The sequence below is a fragment of the Necator americanus genome, chromosome IV (genome assembly GCF_031761385.1).
Source record: "Necator americanus strain Aroian chromosome IV, whole genome shotgun sequence".
NCBI lineage: Eukaryota > Metazoa > Nematoda > Chromadorea > Rhabditida > Ancylostomatidae > Necator > Necator americanus.
This window is the reverse complement of record NC_087374.1, coordinates 24396545-24410360: the sequence shown is the minus strand read 5'-3', so window position 1 is coordinate 24410360 and position 13816 is coordinate 24396545. Positions and strand designations below refer to the sequence as shown.

Genomic DNA, 13816 nt, shown 5'->3' with positions numbered 1-13816 from the left:
TTCCACGATTTGGGAGCCTTCAAGTTGTACTCCTCCGTCCTCGCAGTGGGCGTTCTTCATGAACTGTGTCTTTTTTTTCTGTTTATTCGTAGTCCTATTCTCTTCCCTGCTTCGTTCAATTCGTTGAGCATTGTTTCTGCTTCATTGGTACTGCTCGAAAAGAGAGCGATGTCGTCCGCGAAACGAAGGTTCGAAAGAAATCTTCCATCAACACGTATGCCCCTTTCTTCCCAGGATAGTGATTTCATTATCCACTGCAATGCAGCTGTGAACAGTTTCGGCGATATAGTATCGCCTTGTCGTACCCCCTTTCCAATGGGTATGGTGAGAGGGCGGTGGAAAAGCTGTATCCTAGTCGTGCATCGTTCGTAGCAATTGGCTAATGTCCTCACATACGACGCGTCCACACCTTGATCGACCAGCGCTGACAGTATTGCATTCGTTTCTACGCTGTCAAAGGCTTTCTCATAGTCGACGAAGGTTAGAACAAGGGACAGGCGGTATTCCCGGCAAATCTCTATGACCCTCGTCACGGTCTGGATGTGGTCCAAGCAGCTGAACCCCTGGCGGAATCCAGCTTGTTCTTGAGGCTGGGCCTCATCCAGCGTCCTAGATATGCGCGTGAGGATGATCTTGGTGAATACTTTGTATAACACAACACCAACAATATCGGACGGTAGTTCCGAAGGTCCCCTCGGTCACCTTTCTTATGGATAAGAACGGTTCGCGAGGTCTTCCACTAGTCTGGGATCCTTTCTTTCTGAAGATAGGATGTCATGTGCGCTGCTAAGATTACATGAAGCGGATGGCCACCAGCCCGAGGAAAGTCTGCTGATATAAAATCAGGTCCGGGGGCTGTGCCAGGTTTCATGCTCTTGATAGCGACTCGTACTTCCGAAGGGAGAATCCGTGGTGGAGCTTCGCCAGTGGGGATGATTGGGCTTGACACAGGAGTTGATGAACGGAAAAGGTTCGAGTTGAACCTCTCCGTAATGATTTCCATCTCACGACAAGAAGAAGTGCGAGTCCCGTCTTCGCTCAGCAAGGTTGCTAGCGGAATATTATATTCGTGGAGATCCTGCGGCACTTCTTTAGACTCGTTCTTCTTTGTGCTGCTTCTAGAATCTTCTTCTGCCTGTACTTCAAAAGATCCTCCTGCAACGCTTTTCTACAGCTAGTGTTTGCTACTAACCGCTCAATGTGCGATGCATTCGGATCAAGCCTCAAAGCCCTTCTTCTTCCTAACAATTCCTTGGTGGTCTTCGAAATTCGATCCAAGTTTGTCGTGCGCGACTTCGAGGCACGTTCAGCACAGGCTCGTAATCCTCTGAGCAGCATCTCGTAGTCCACGTTTGGGTCCTCCTCGATGTGCCAGTCACCTTGGGACAGGGAGTCCTCGAGTACGCAATCGTCGTAGACGACTTCTTTTCTCCTTCGTTGCCGATAGCAGATGTTCTTTTCCATCGTGTGGCTAAGTCGTATTTTCGCACGAAGGAGACGGTGATCAGAACCACTACAAAAGGATGGTACTACTGAGACGTCAAGTAGACACCACCTCCGGTTGGTGAGTATGTGGTCGATCTCCGCACGAGTCGCGCCATTGGACGATTCCCATGTCCACCGACGATGATCTTTTTTCATGAAAAGAGAGTTCCCATGAAAGAGGCAAGCGGCAGACAACAGCCCGGCGAGACGATTGCCATTTTCATTCCGATCCCCTAGTCCAAACCTTCCAATTCTGTATTCCTCTTCTGTGGCCTTTCCTAATTTTGCGTTGAAGTCTCCGACAACGAATTTGTAGAAGGACTTCTCGTTGCGGACTACTTCCTCCAGCTCCTCGTAAAACGCGTCCAATTCGGATTCATCAGCTGCTGATGTTGGTGAGCAGTTGATGATACTGATGGATTTTTGGCGCAGAGGACGGAGGCGAAAAATGGCCAGACGAGGTGACAGGATCTCGTGAGAATCGACGAGATGGACGACAGGTGGGTGCACAACGAAACCAACACCGCCTACATTTCGCGACGGAACCTTCTCTCCACGAATGACGAGTGTACCGTCATTCATCTGTCGTACGTCGCTCCTTCTGCACTTGGTCTCCTGCAGAGCAGTCACGTGAAATTTGATACGCTCTGCAGCTCCGAGAAGGGCATGCAAGTCAGCGTCTGTGGAAACTGTTCTCGCGTTGTAAGTACACAGTCTGAGACAGTCTCCATGGCGAGTCGTGCGTGTGTCGCCTTGGTCCAGAATCAATGACGTCCTGAGCAACCTGAGATTTGATCGCCTCTCACCGGTCGCCATACCGTCCGACGTCTGAGACGGCAGGGCCCAGTGTGCAGGGTACTGAGGCAGTGAATATGCTGGAGTGGCAAAGAGACTTTTCCCCAAACTAAGCAGCCATGCCACGGCGAGCTTAGCTTTCACCACAGGTCGTCACCCAACCTATATGGATCAGGGAACCACCTTGCGACATTTTGCCAAGACGGTGGTGCATCTTAGCAGTGGTTTACTCTTAGCTAGGCTTCCGATTCCGAGAAGTCGGAATGTCGGATGTGTCGAACTCCTTCTCAGCTTGGGAGACCCTGCCGGAGGACGAACCTCCGCTGCGCATCGCAGTTCGACGCCCAGTGTCACCTCCACGCCACTATGAGGCGGTAAACCGTTGTGGAGGCTACGCGAATAATACGACAAAAATCCTATCCTACAAGAGAGATTCACCAAAGAAAGCTCTCCTACAACATAGAAACTCGTGCCTCTAACATTTATGCACTATGTACACATAGAACCTAGTGTACTGACCCTTACCTATACCTACGTGCCCCCAAACGCATCGAGTCCGAACAAGTCGGGTTTTTCCCTTCCGATAAGGTCCTGTTCAATAGAATCGATACTCGACATGCGTGATAGTGTGTCATTTAGGGAGGGTCGCACTTTTGATAATCGATTTTCATGAGTACGGATTGCCGTCACTATCTTAACAGGAATCGATAGTTTTCAATTGTTCTATTATAATTCAAATGTTGACCACGACTAAACTTTTGGGTAGCTCAAGGCTAGGTGTTAATCCGTTGTAGTATGTGATATACAGCTGCACACTGATGTCTTCAAGAGAGATGCTTTGAGGAAACTTCTGAAAAAGATAGTATTATGAAAGATGAAAGTCTTGCACAATTACACAAGAAACGTTCTACAAAAGAATTGATTTTCTAGAACCTGTAATCTTAGACGGTTAGTGGCTAGAAGCAAAACAAGCGATCTAACTAGTGGAAAAAACTCCATTGCGACTAAATTATCTCATCTATGGACTACTATATGTATACTAAAGAAATATGTGTAGTAAAGAAATATAGTGTCTGACGTTAATCAACCAACCCTGGATGCGCCAATGCTTTCCATTCAATTAGGATTTGTTTAGAATATATGAACGCGTCTCTTAGCCCATACAATGACTTGCAAAGTCTAACCTATGCATCAAGAAAGTGTTTGTATGCTCCCGTACAACTCTGGCACCAATTTATCGACCTCGAAAGATGAAAGGTTTTGTTGAAATTCCAGGTCGAACCATTGATCAATCGTGCAGTCACTGCCGAACCTCCTGCCGACTGCGCCACACCCGTCCCCACGAAAAGAAAAACAGAAAGAACTGAAAGTAAACGACATGTCTCAGCGCTGCAACACAGCTGCAGTTCCTACCTTGGTCGCCATTTTGAGACAGCTTTGCAATACATGCGCTGCCGTCGCTCGTGGCGGCTGTGACTATTGTCGTTCCGTTTCTCCCTGGCCACCGTCATCGTCACGTCACGATATGTTTTATGTCACCTGTGTTCATCGCGTCCACCGCACCTCTTCGCCTCCTTGGAACGAAAAGAAACAAACATTGTAGGATGTGAGAATGGAAAACTGCACGTGTAGTAATCTGTACTGTTGCAAGCTGTCGGTTTTCATAGACGTAATGATTTTTGACTTGTTCGGAGATCAAAGTAATTGTTTAGTAAGCAGAGCATTTGCTGTAGTCGGGTCGAACCGACAAGAAGCACGATTCATCAAATGGATAGAAGTTGGAATCGAGGTAGGATCATTGCGAATTGCGTCGATGAGAGGTACCAACAAGAGTCCCCTTTCGGACAATAGCCACCACTCTGTACCTCACCGCATCGAGCTTACACAACTGCACCATACTTCATTTCATTTTTTAACTTAATATAGATGCCCCTCACGTTCGCCCCGTTATTCATTGGTAAACTTTGTCAGATGACCTGTGTTTGTGAACAAACAAGAAATGAACAACAAACAAGCAAACACAAACTTATGTTTGTGTTTGTTCAAGCGGTCACCAATAATGTTTTCGCTTGTACCAATTGTGCGTGTTGTTGCAAAATGCTGCTTCTTGGCTTCCCTTCTCACGACAGACTCGAAGAACATCACATATTTCCTTGAAGGACTTCGTGAAGAGGTCTGATCATCGTGTCATCGGTCTTCCTCCGGTCTTCTATAGTATCGTTTTTACTTCCCTTGACATATGCACCAGCTCCTCTGATCTTCAAACGTTGACATAGTACTGAGCTTTGTACCCTCTCTTTCAATTGCGTAAAGCGGGATACTTTTTCCATCACCTTTTCAATTGAGCGCTCTGTGATGATGGTCGCATTCTCCTACCCAGGTTTCCGAAGCGTAGGTCGAAACAGAAAAAACGGTGATGTGAAATGGATGAGCATGGAGGCGCGTGTTCTTAGCTCTCTTCGCTACATCCTCGACACTCTTATATTCTCCTCGAGCCGCTCGCTTCCTCTTGCCTAGCTCGGAGGTCAGGCCGTTCACCATGTTAATTTCCCACCTAGATATACATAGCTGAAGCATTCAGGAACTTCCGTTCAGCGTGAATAGGACATGAGAACTTACATCCGTTCTTCATGAACATCGCTTTTCCAGGTTCAGCTAGGGCCGATCCTTTCACAGGTTTGATCGAATTCACCTGGTTGATGCTTGATGCTATCAGAACGATGTCATCAGCGAAACGAAGATGGTGTAATTGTCGGCCGTCAACTTTCACTGACATTCCATTCCAATCCTCGCATTACGTTCGCTTCCTTTTCATCGACGTCACGTAGTCTCGCGATACTTCTATGAGTTTTGAAACTGTGTGTATAACCTTTTGGTACTGAACCGTTTTTGAAATCTTGCTTGTTGAGATGGCTGCCTTTCATCTAATGTTCTTTCAACCCTGCTTAGAATTACTCTTGTAAACAGCTTGCAGATGACAGACAATGAGCGGATTGGACGATAGTTGTCAACGTCATGTGGATTTCCCTTCTTCTACAACAGCAGTTTCGTAGCAGAGGGAATGGTAAACGGTCTGTCGTGCTGAATTCTTTTCGAAACCCTGCTTACTGTCCTCCATCTAGCGCTCTTTCAATCCTGTTGAGGATCACTCTTATAAAGAGCTTGTAGATGACGGATGATAAGCAGAATGGGCACCGATTTCGTTAGTTGCCCATGTCGTGTGAATCTCCCTCCTTACACAACAACACGGTCTACTGGCTTTCCATTGCTCAGGAACCTCGCATTTCGCCAGATAATGTGTAAAAATCCTCTCAGTGTGTTCATAAGGACTGACGATATCTTCTTTAGATGTGCAGGTTTGATTTTTTACACTTATGGGTGTTTTCAGTGAATAAACAAACAATCAAAAAACACTGTAAGTTAGTCGATTTGACGTAACCAAAAATTGATGGCGGGACATACGTCTGGGAACGTTCTCTTCATCTTCTTTATAGATCATCAATTTTTTCATTAAATGAACACTATGAAATTTATTTTTTAAGTTATGTCGAAATCGAAATATTCTAGTATCACTTTGTTCTCGGATTCAACACCTTTGGCAAATGTTCATCTGTAGAACGTTGAGGAACTGCAGACTTTGAACTCTTTTTTGATGGTAACATCGTTTTGCGACGATTCACTTCTGTCCTCGAGAGGAGTTGTCCATTGTTCTGCAATATTTTGGCTACAGCCACTTCGCATATAATACTAAATATTTATTAGGAACCTCATGCCAGGTATTTGTGACTGGATTTGTATTGGGATGACGAATATCTCCATGACTTGTACTCGACGGTATTCCACACTTAACACCCAACACACGTAGATGCAAAAACCTGGCCGCCCATTCGCGAGCCTCCGCATCCAATTTCGCATCTGAAGACATATCTTGCTGATCCACAATTGGCTGAAATTCAACTTTTGATCTACCTTCCATGGGAACTCCTTCGTAAAGACATGAGTCCAATTCGGAAAGAAATCCACGACAAGATCCTCTAGAAGTGTTTGGCTCGCTGTAAATGGATTCACTCCATCGCGACATTTCCCACTGCAGCTGAAAAAAGGCCTCTGTAAAGTAAAGGAACTGCTAATATTATGCATATCATGTACATCAAGTAATGTCAGTAGTAATGTGCAAAGCGTGACTGACCACTATTTTACTTATTAACAAAGTCTTTACATTGATACCTTATAAAGTTGTTACAGCAGTAATACTTCAAACAAAAACAAACAAATCCAAAAACAATATCAGTAAATCATCGTCTGTGTACGATAACTTCTTGACTTTTAAAAATTACGTCACGACTGCTTATTGAAAATGAAAGGAGAAAGCGTGGAATCGGAAGGAAAAAATAACAAACAATCGAACTCTCCCAATCCAGTGCGGATGCAAGACAGCGGTGCTTCTCCATGGCAACGGGATTCCATGCGAAGTCGGTGTGAGCAGGGAAGCTTCTATTTCGAAAAATACATATCCTAACTAATAGTATAGTTACATTTATGCTAAAAACAGAGGGATAGCTAAGAATTCTAAGCAAATCTCGACAACGAGAGTGCTAGTAGTACGAAATTAATGAACAAGGGTACTATTTGGATATGAAAGCACGCGGACATCACATGGGGGTATTCTGTAGGTATTGACGAAATAAGGTATGTACTAGCTAGTGCTCTGAAAAGAGCTCATTTGTCTCTTGCGAGGAAATTTGTCGATATTGTCCGGATTTTGTGTTGGACTTGTAGTCGTAGCTTACATAAATTCGATTTAAAAAGAACTAACAAATACTTTTTTACTGTTAATTTCCAGAGTTTGAGGACTTTTTAATATTAGGTTCAGGGATCAATGGAACGCTTCAAAGCAAGACTTTCGACTGACCACATTTGCAGTTCTATACTACTTGGAATCTAGAGGTCGCATCAGAGAAACGTTATAAACATAGACATAAATATTAATTAATTGTATTCGCTGCTATGAATACTTGAACTTCTAGACCTTTTTTCGCTAACGATCGCGCTGTCTTTGCGGCGGACCGGTCTATGAAGCCTTAAAAGCTAATTCTAGAGCTATTTGTGTACTAATCCCTGCAGCAGAGATACCTACCGTATGTTCTTCGGACGCAAACACGGAATTTGACCTGAGCATATAAGGCTTCCTTTTTTTTGCGCTACAAACCAAAAGAAACATGAAACCTGCCAATCCCTGCATAAACCATCAACAGTCAAACGAACTGTACCACTACTACGCAAAATGCTAAATTAGACACTGCTTATATGAATACGTTTATTCGAGAAGTATTATCCAACAACATAACAAAGCCCAAGCGACACCGGAAAGATAGAAGAGGAAAACAACAACATATTATTAAGATAAATCATTACCTCAAGAGGAATGAACATTTAGGATAGTGAACAAGCGGTGCATAACGACACAAACATAATTCAATCGTTCTGAATGTCACTGAAGAACAACAAAATTTCTTACGTGTACAAGCTTTTCTACTTCCCTGGCTTCTTTTTTGAATCCTCGTCGATTGGAGCAGGTTTGACAAATGGGATAAACTTACGGTACCTTTCAGGCATGAATGGATGAAGAACCTAAGAAAGCTATATTTCTGAAACTTAAGTCTTTAAAGATAGACTAGATAGAATATAAACTTTTTAACGGTTATTAGACACTAATTTCTATTAGATACTCAGAAATACATTCACTTGGACTTCAGTATGCTTCATAATGTATTTGAGTGAATCTCCTCCATCTTCGTCTGAGATGTTATGAATCCATGCCAGCCACATTCAACATCCGTATCATAGGCTCCCTTCAGTAACTACGTGAAATTCGTCCGGAGTGTTTATGGAACACCTTTACTCGAAAGGGAATTAGGTTAAAGATATTGCTTTTTTTTTCAATTTCGAAGACATTCTGCACAATTGCTAAACGTCTCTGATTCTGATTCTGTCAGCTACAAGCCCTCGAACTGTAGTTGATGAATGAGATTCTTACTGATTACTGCAATCAAACACTTCTTGGAAGCAGCATTGTTTACATTCGAGAGGTAGTACAAGAATAAAGAGATAAAGGCGTTGATCAATCTTTTTGAAGTACACCAATGCGTTCAACTTCGATCCAGAGAATATAAAGACTTGTGCGTTCCAGCAGTGCATAAAGTCAATGTTTTCACCCTTCTAGACTAGTTTAGTACCACTTTATCGACCCCGACGGGATGAAAGACTTGGTTTTTGTAGCTGTTGTGGCAAAACTCACATTGAAATTGGTAAATATCTAACAATTTTGACTGAAGACTCAAAATCACCTCAGGTACAACGATTCCTTCTTCAGTCTGGTAGTTTTCCAACAAAGCACAAAGAACTCTAGTCGTCGCGCACATTGTTGCGTTCAACATATGCACGAATGGAACCTTAACAATATAAATGATGTGAAACTGATCAACAACCAAAGTATGAAAACACAGAGAACTGAAAGTAAAATCTATTTTTCATACTCTTATGATGTGGGGTCAGAATAAAACAATTCATTCGAAATTACGGCAAGAATTTAAGGCACGAACTTCTCCGTCCATCTTTTTTGTCATTCCATATCGGACCCTTAATCTCCGAGCCTGATAGTCTAGACAATTCGAACATGACACTAGTTCTCGGAAAGCTCCTGAGCCCGGGAACCACGCTTCGAGATCAAGTCTAAACCGAAGAATAAGAGACATATTGCAATTAAGCAGTCATATGTATGAAAACTGAATTACTTCTTAGAAGCAGCGTTGTTCAGTTCACCGGAAACAATACACACGATTTGATAGGGAATACCCAGCAACTGGCAATAATTCTCAGCATTGCCCATCATCTAAAGAAAAAATGAAACAAAATATGATTAGAATAACTAAGAATTGATTATTTGCTTAATTAGGACTTCCTCACTAAGCACACAAGCCCAAGGGTCGCTTCTATTTGTTTACTTATTTCTCATTATCGTCCCTCAAGCAGTTCTAGCGAGTCACGAGGGACGTCGATGAAGCCCAGTCCCTAAGTATCCGGTTGAACTCTTAGCTTGTCCACCCATAAGGCTGTGAATACATCAACCACGTAGATGGTTTTCATCTTGTATATTGAGGTTCACTTCAACAAGTTGCGAGACGTAAATTTTTCTGGAGTCGGAACTTCGAAATTCGACTTGAATTCGAAGTTGAGTAAGCTGACTGAACCCTGGCAGACATCTTTCAAACAATCTGTGGGTGAAGTTTGGAAGGGATGACGATGAGGGTGGGCGTTCATTAAGTAACTTCTTTGGCGTTGCAACATTATCTGCTCAATATCGTTTGTCTCAAGCTAAAAACATTGGTGAGCAAAGGTTCTGATTTCCCATCCTCTAGCGCAAAATTACAACCACCAAGCAAGTACTTCATAGCAGCCCGTATTTTCCACCCATAATGAGAAGAAAAAACGGGCAAACGATTAAACAACATTTCTCTGCCGCCATACATATGCTTCAGAAAGCGCACTCTAATATTTCCGGGCTTTAACTTGTTTCCAGGAATTCCAAAGAAGAATTACGTATCAAGTTAATACACAAATCAGTGAACAAGAAATATTTCGAAGTAACCTCGTCGAACATCCGCCACGATTCATTATCGTTCGGCGAGCAGATAACAAATTGCTCAACTTTCTCAAATTGGTGCACTCTAAAAAGTAAAGCTTAGGATGACCTCTTTTAATCTCAAAAATACAAAAACAAAAAGAAAAAGAACTAAACTAAAAATACAAAATATATGGATATAAAAAGATCAGCTATAAAGCCCGACAATCAATCATCAAAAAAGCCAAGTTTCGACGGAAGAACGAAATAAAATAGAAAAACTCCAGAATCCTACCGGAAAATCCCTCTAGTATCTCTTCCATGGCTACCCACTTCTTGCCGGAAACAGGTTGATATTCCAGCGTATTTTATAGGCAGATCCGATTCCTACATTTTGAAAATAGGTCACAGAAATAAGATGTGAAATGCCAGAATCGTCCACTGAAAAACCAACCTTGAGCCACTCGTTCCTGTGAAAAGCTGCTATAGGTTGCTCAGACGTAGCAATCAGATATTTTTCATCGACAGAGCTATCCCCTGCAACTTCAGATCCTTTTCCGCTCACCTGAAGTAATTGGTATATGCATCTGGTCCAAAACAAGAACATTGTTGATGAGTAATTTACACAGGATAAAATGTAGCTCACTTTGTACAACTCTTCATCGAATTGGCTCAGTTGAGCTACCTCCTGCATCACTTCCTTACGCATGAAGAATGGGGTATAAAGTGGAGTGAAACCTTTCTCTCCCAGTCTAAAATAGCAACGGCTGGAAACCAATTTTAAAAGAACAAGAACATAAACTGCAAAGTCCATTTCATTCATTCCTTCGTTTATTTGCCAAGACTGCCAGTAGATAACTAAAGTAAAACAAAGCAGGCACTAGGAATAGGAATTTGCATAGAACCCGACAGGTCCCACTGTTGTCTATTGCCTGCCCCCTAATTTCTCATAATTCCGTAGTTTTGCGGAGAACTGAACGGAAAGAGGGTGTCGCTTTCGAGGGGATCATCTCCCATCATTAATGTAAATGTTGCACGCTATGATCATTTGTAGTTCTAAGGTTTACACAAAAAAGTAAACGATGTAGCTGATAGAAAGGGAATAAAAAGCGGTAATTACAAGGAACCGTTTAAATTTGCTCAGAAGGTTTCTGCTCCACACATTCGACTGCGCTATTGATGAGTACAGCCGAAATTTCCAAAAAGTAAAAAATTCCTTAGACTTGGTGGATTCTTACCCGAAAGACATTTTATTAAACAGACTTGCTAATTGTGACTAGGTGTTATATTAGAGAAATAAACACACACATGCAGGAAAAAACATTAATTGTAGGAAAAAGGTACTAAAAGGCATGTACAAAGAAAATGGTAGGGGACACTCACTTCTGCAGCGCCAACTGGACCACCGCTTGTTCGAGAAATACAAGTGGTCCTTTGAGAAAATAACCTCTACCGCCGGCCACTGCTGTCCCACGGTCTCCATCGAAGCCATCAATCATTACAACAAGATCTACCTGAAGTTCTACGTGAGCAAAGAAAAACATCCAGCAAAACTGTTGTGAAAAAGTAGCGCCTACGTGTGAGTACTTCTTTTTGATAGTGATATCACCATAAGTACGCTCTACTCGGTTATTCGCCTCATCGTCTGAAACCGGAACGCTGTCATGGACAATATTTCCAATTTGCACGAGGTTTTGATGTCGCTCCACTTCCAAATTATCCATTGATACCTACAAAGGATGTTCTTCTACCACTACACCTTATATTCTGAAATCCATACCTTCGTCTCGGAGATCTTGTCGTCTAGAAGAACCCGTAATTTCTTTATTTGTGTTACAGTCAAACCCTGAAAATTACTTGCATTCACACATATTAGATTTTTAGCATTGAAAAAAAGATTCTTACATTTAGATCTTCTACTTTTAGGGACTCCAATTTCGATACTATGGTGTTGTCGACATTGTCATCTGCACCTTGATTCTCTTTTTTCTGAGAAAACAAAGCTAAAGAACTACTTTCACAGAAGAAATCAAAAGCCATTCACCTTCATCTTTTCACCAATCGCTTTACTCAACACATTTTTCTGACGGTTTAAAACATCCAGAAGAAAACGAGCTGCAATGATACAAAAGAAAGAATTAAAAAAAAGAGAAAACAGTGACAGAATGAATACGATAGGGATGACCGCAAACTTAGAAAAATACCTTTCCTCCATGCTTGGTCAATTTCGATTACCTTGTCGACTAACGTAGAATCTTGATAACGATGCCGCTGCGAAGCGCGAATCATTTCAGGGTTACCACCTTGAATTTCACTTGCTATTATTTATTAGAATTGTTCATTCTTTGTATTTACTGTAACAGCGATAGCAACTACAAAACAAATGCGTTTAGAACACGTAGAAATCCCCAATACGTAACAACTGCTCACCCTTTTCTTCACGAAACAAATCCATATCAAGCACCATCCTTACACAATACAGTTGAAGGAGCCAAGTTGTGAACAAGTATCTGGAAATCACAGCTTATATTTAAAACTCCTGAAAATGTGTAAGAGTGCGCACAAAACAATGTTCGAACAATGCTCGAGAAAGGAGTGATGAGGCAATCCACTATGTTGAAAGTAGTCACTAGTTCGCGACTGAGCACAATTTAGCCTTGGAGCGCCATACCGAATAGCACTGGTTGCTGGAGAACTCGGTAGAAGTAAATCACTAATTGTAATTCAGTAATTGTGGACATAAGTGTTACTGCGCCTGAAGGTAGCATAGCACGAATCTAACGTGGTTGAGGAACCCTCTAGAAAAGCTAGAGATAGGGATGCAGACTGCGGGACCCAAGGTATTTCCGTTAATCTCTCTCTAATCGTCGTAAGAAAAAATTGCGTGGGAAGCGCTTTAGTTCCGATAAGGTATGTTAAAACGCCCTTTTTGTGTAAGTATTCCGTTCCCCTCAGCAGCTTTTTCTTTGATTTTACTACAATAGCCTGGTGTGAAGATATCCTCAACCTTCGACCGCTCGCTCGTAGACGAGGCGCGCATGTGTAACGGTGGTAACTGTTTGAAATCGTCGTACAAAACGGCGTCCTCCACTCCGTTTTCTTAGAGATTACGATTAGAGAAAGCGAGAGGGTGGAACCACCACTGATTCCGCAATCTACAACCCCATCCCTAGCTTTTGCTGTGGATTCTCTCACGTACGATTCGTGGTATAGTAGAGTCAAAACGACATAAATCACGAGTGTAGTTGCGGTGCATTTGCGTATGCGCTCGAAACGGCGCGCTAGAGGCAGCAGTTGGAATCGAGTTAAGGCCGTCGCAAACTGTAGCGATGGGTGGTGCCAGTAAGGGTTTCACCACTCTCCTACCCGCTACGCTCCAGCGAAGCGCCTCGAGAGAAGCCACGTACGCAATTGTGTACATGCCTTATGTCGTTTTTACTACTGGGTTTTCGAAACCATCGTGTCTTCCATTCACCGTTGGCAATTTTCTTTGCTCGAAACAAGTGTCCCCTTACATGTTACGAATTACAAAGTGTCCATCTCGTCTTGAGTGGGACATATAATGCAACAGCCATCAATGTAACGACAGTACAGGAGAGGTTTTCGTTCCATAATGGGTTGCTCTATTTTGGACAATGCATTTGCATATAACATTTCGGAAATATTTCATATTTGTGTGTGTGTATGTGTAGCACATTGAAGAAAACGCTCACGACTCATTCACAAACCCAATGATATAGTGATCTACGAGGATTCTGACGTGCATCTCCTAAATTTTCCTTTAAAGACAGCATATAGTAGGGTCCAGTAGTAAAAACATATTAGTTCACTGTCTTTCCACTCAACTTTGGAAAACAAGAGCGGAGTGATGCGTTTAACCTAGCGCAGCGGATCGCAACTTCTAATGGTTATATT

General features: G+C 42.5%; 3 protein-coding genes across 3 annotated transcripts; all 3 read right to left on the bottom strand.

The window, feature by feature from the left end:
- Nucleotides 1-739: 739 nt before the first annotated feature.
- Nucleotides 740-5056, bottom strand: RB195_002547 (uncharacterized protein; the record flags this gene model as incomplete). Its single annotated transcript, XM_064199856.1, has 3 exons — nucleotides 740-1118; nucleotides 1193-2360; nucleotides 4900-5056. 3 exons carry the CDS (start codon nucleotides 5054-5056, stop codon nucleotides 740-742), a joined length of 1704 nt encoding a protein of 567 aa, XP_064055737.1.
- A 793-nt stretch (nucleotides 5057-5849) lies between these two features.
- On the bottom strand, nucleotides 5850-6731 carry RB195_002546 (uncharacterized protein; the record flags this gene model as incomplete). The annotated part of the gene is made up of 4 exons (XM_064199855.1): nucleotides 5850-5990; nucleotides 6047-6195; nucleotides 6250-6373; nucleotides 6681-6731. 4 exons carry the CDS (start codon nucleotides 6729-6731, stop codon nucleotides 5850-5852), a joined length of 465 nt encoding a protein of 154 aa, XP_064055736.1.
- A 1081-nt stretch (nucleotides 6732-7812) lies between these two features.
- On the bottom strand, nucleotides 7813-12368 carry RB195_002545 (uncharacterized protein; the record flags this gene model as incomplete). Its single annotated transcript, XM_064199854.1, has 15 exons — nucleotides 7813-7911; nucleotides 8628-8732; nucleotides 8883-9012; nucleotides 9075-9172; nucleotides 9929-10007; nucleotides 10197-10288; nucleotides 10356-10466; nucleotides 10548-10653; nucleotides 11285-11415; nucleotides 11479-11631; nucleotides 11682-11747; nucleotides 11807-11890; nucleotides 11946-12016; nucleotides 12106-12204; nucleotides 12332-12368. 15 exons carry the CDS (start codon nucleotides 12366-12368, stop codon nucleotides 7813-7815), a joined length of 1461 nt encoding a protein of 486 aa, XP_064055735.1.
- Between the last annotated feature and the right edge of the window lie 1448 nt (nucleotides 12369-13816).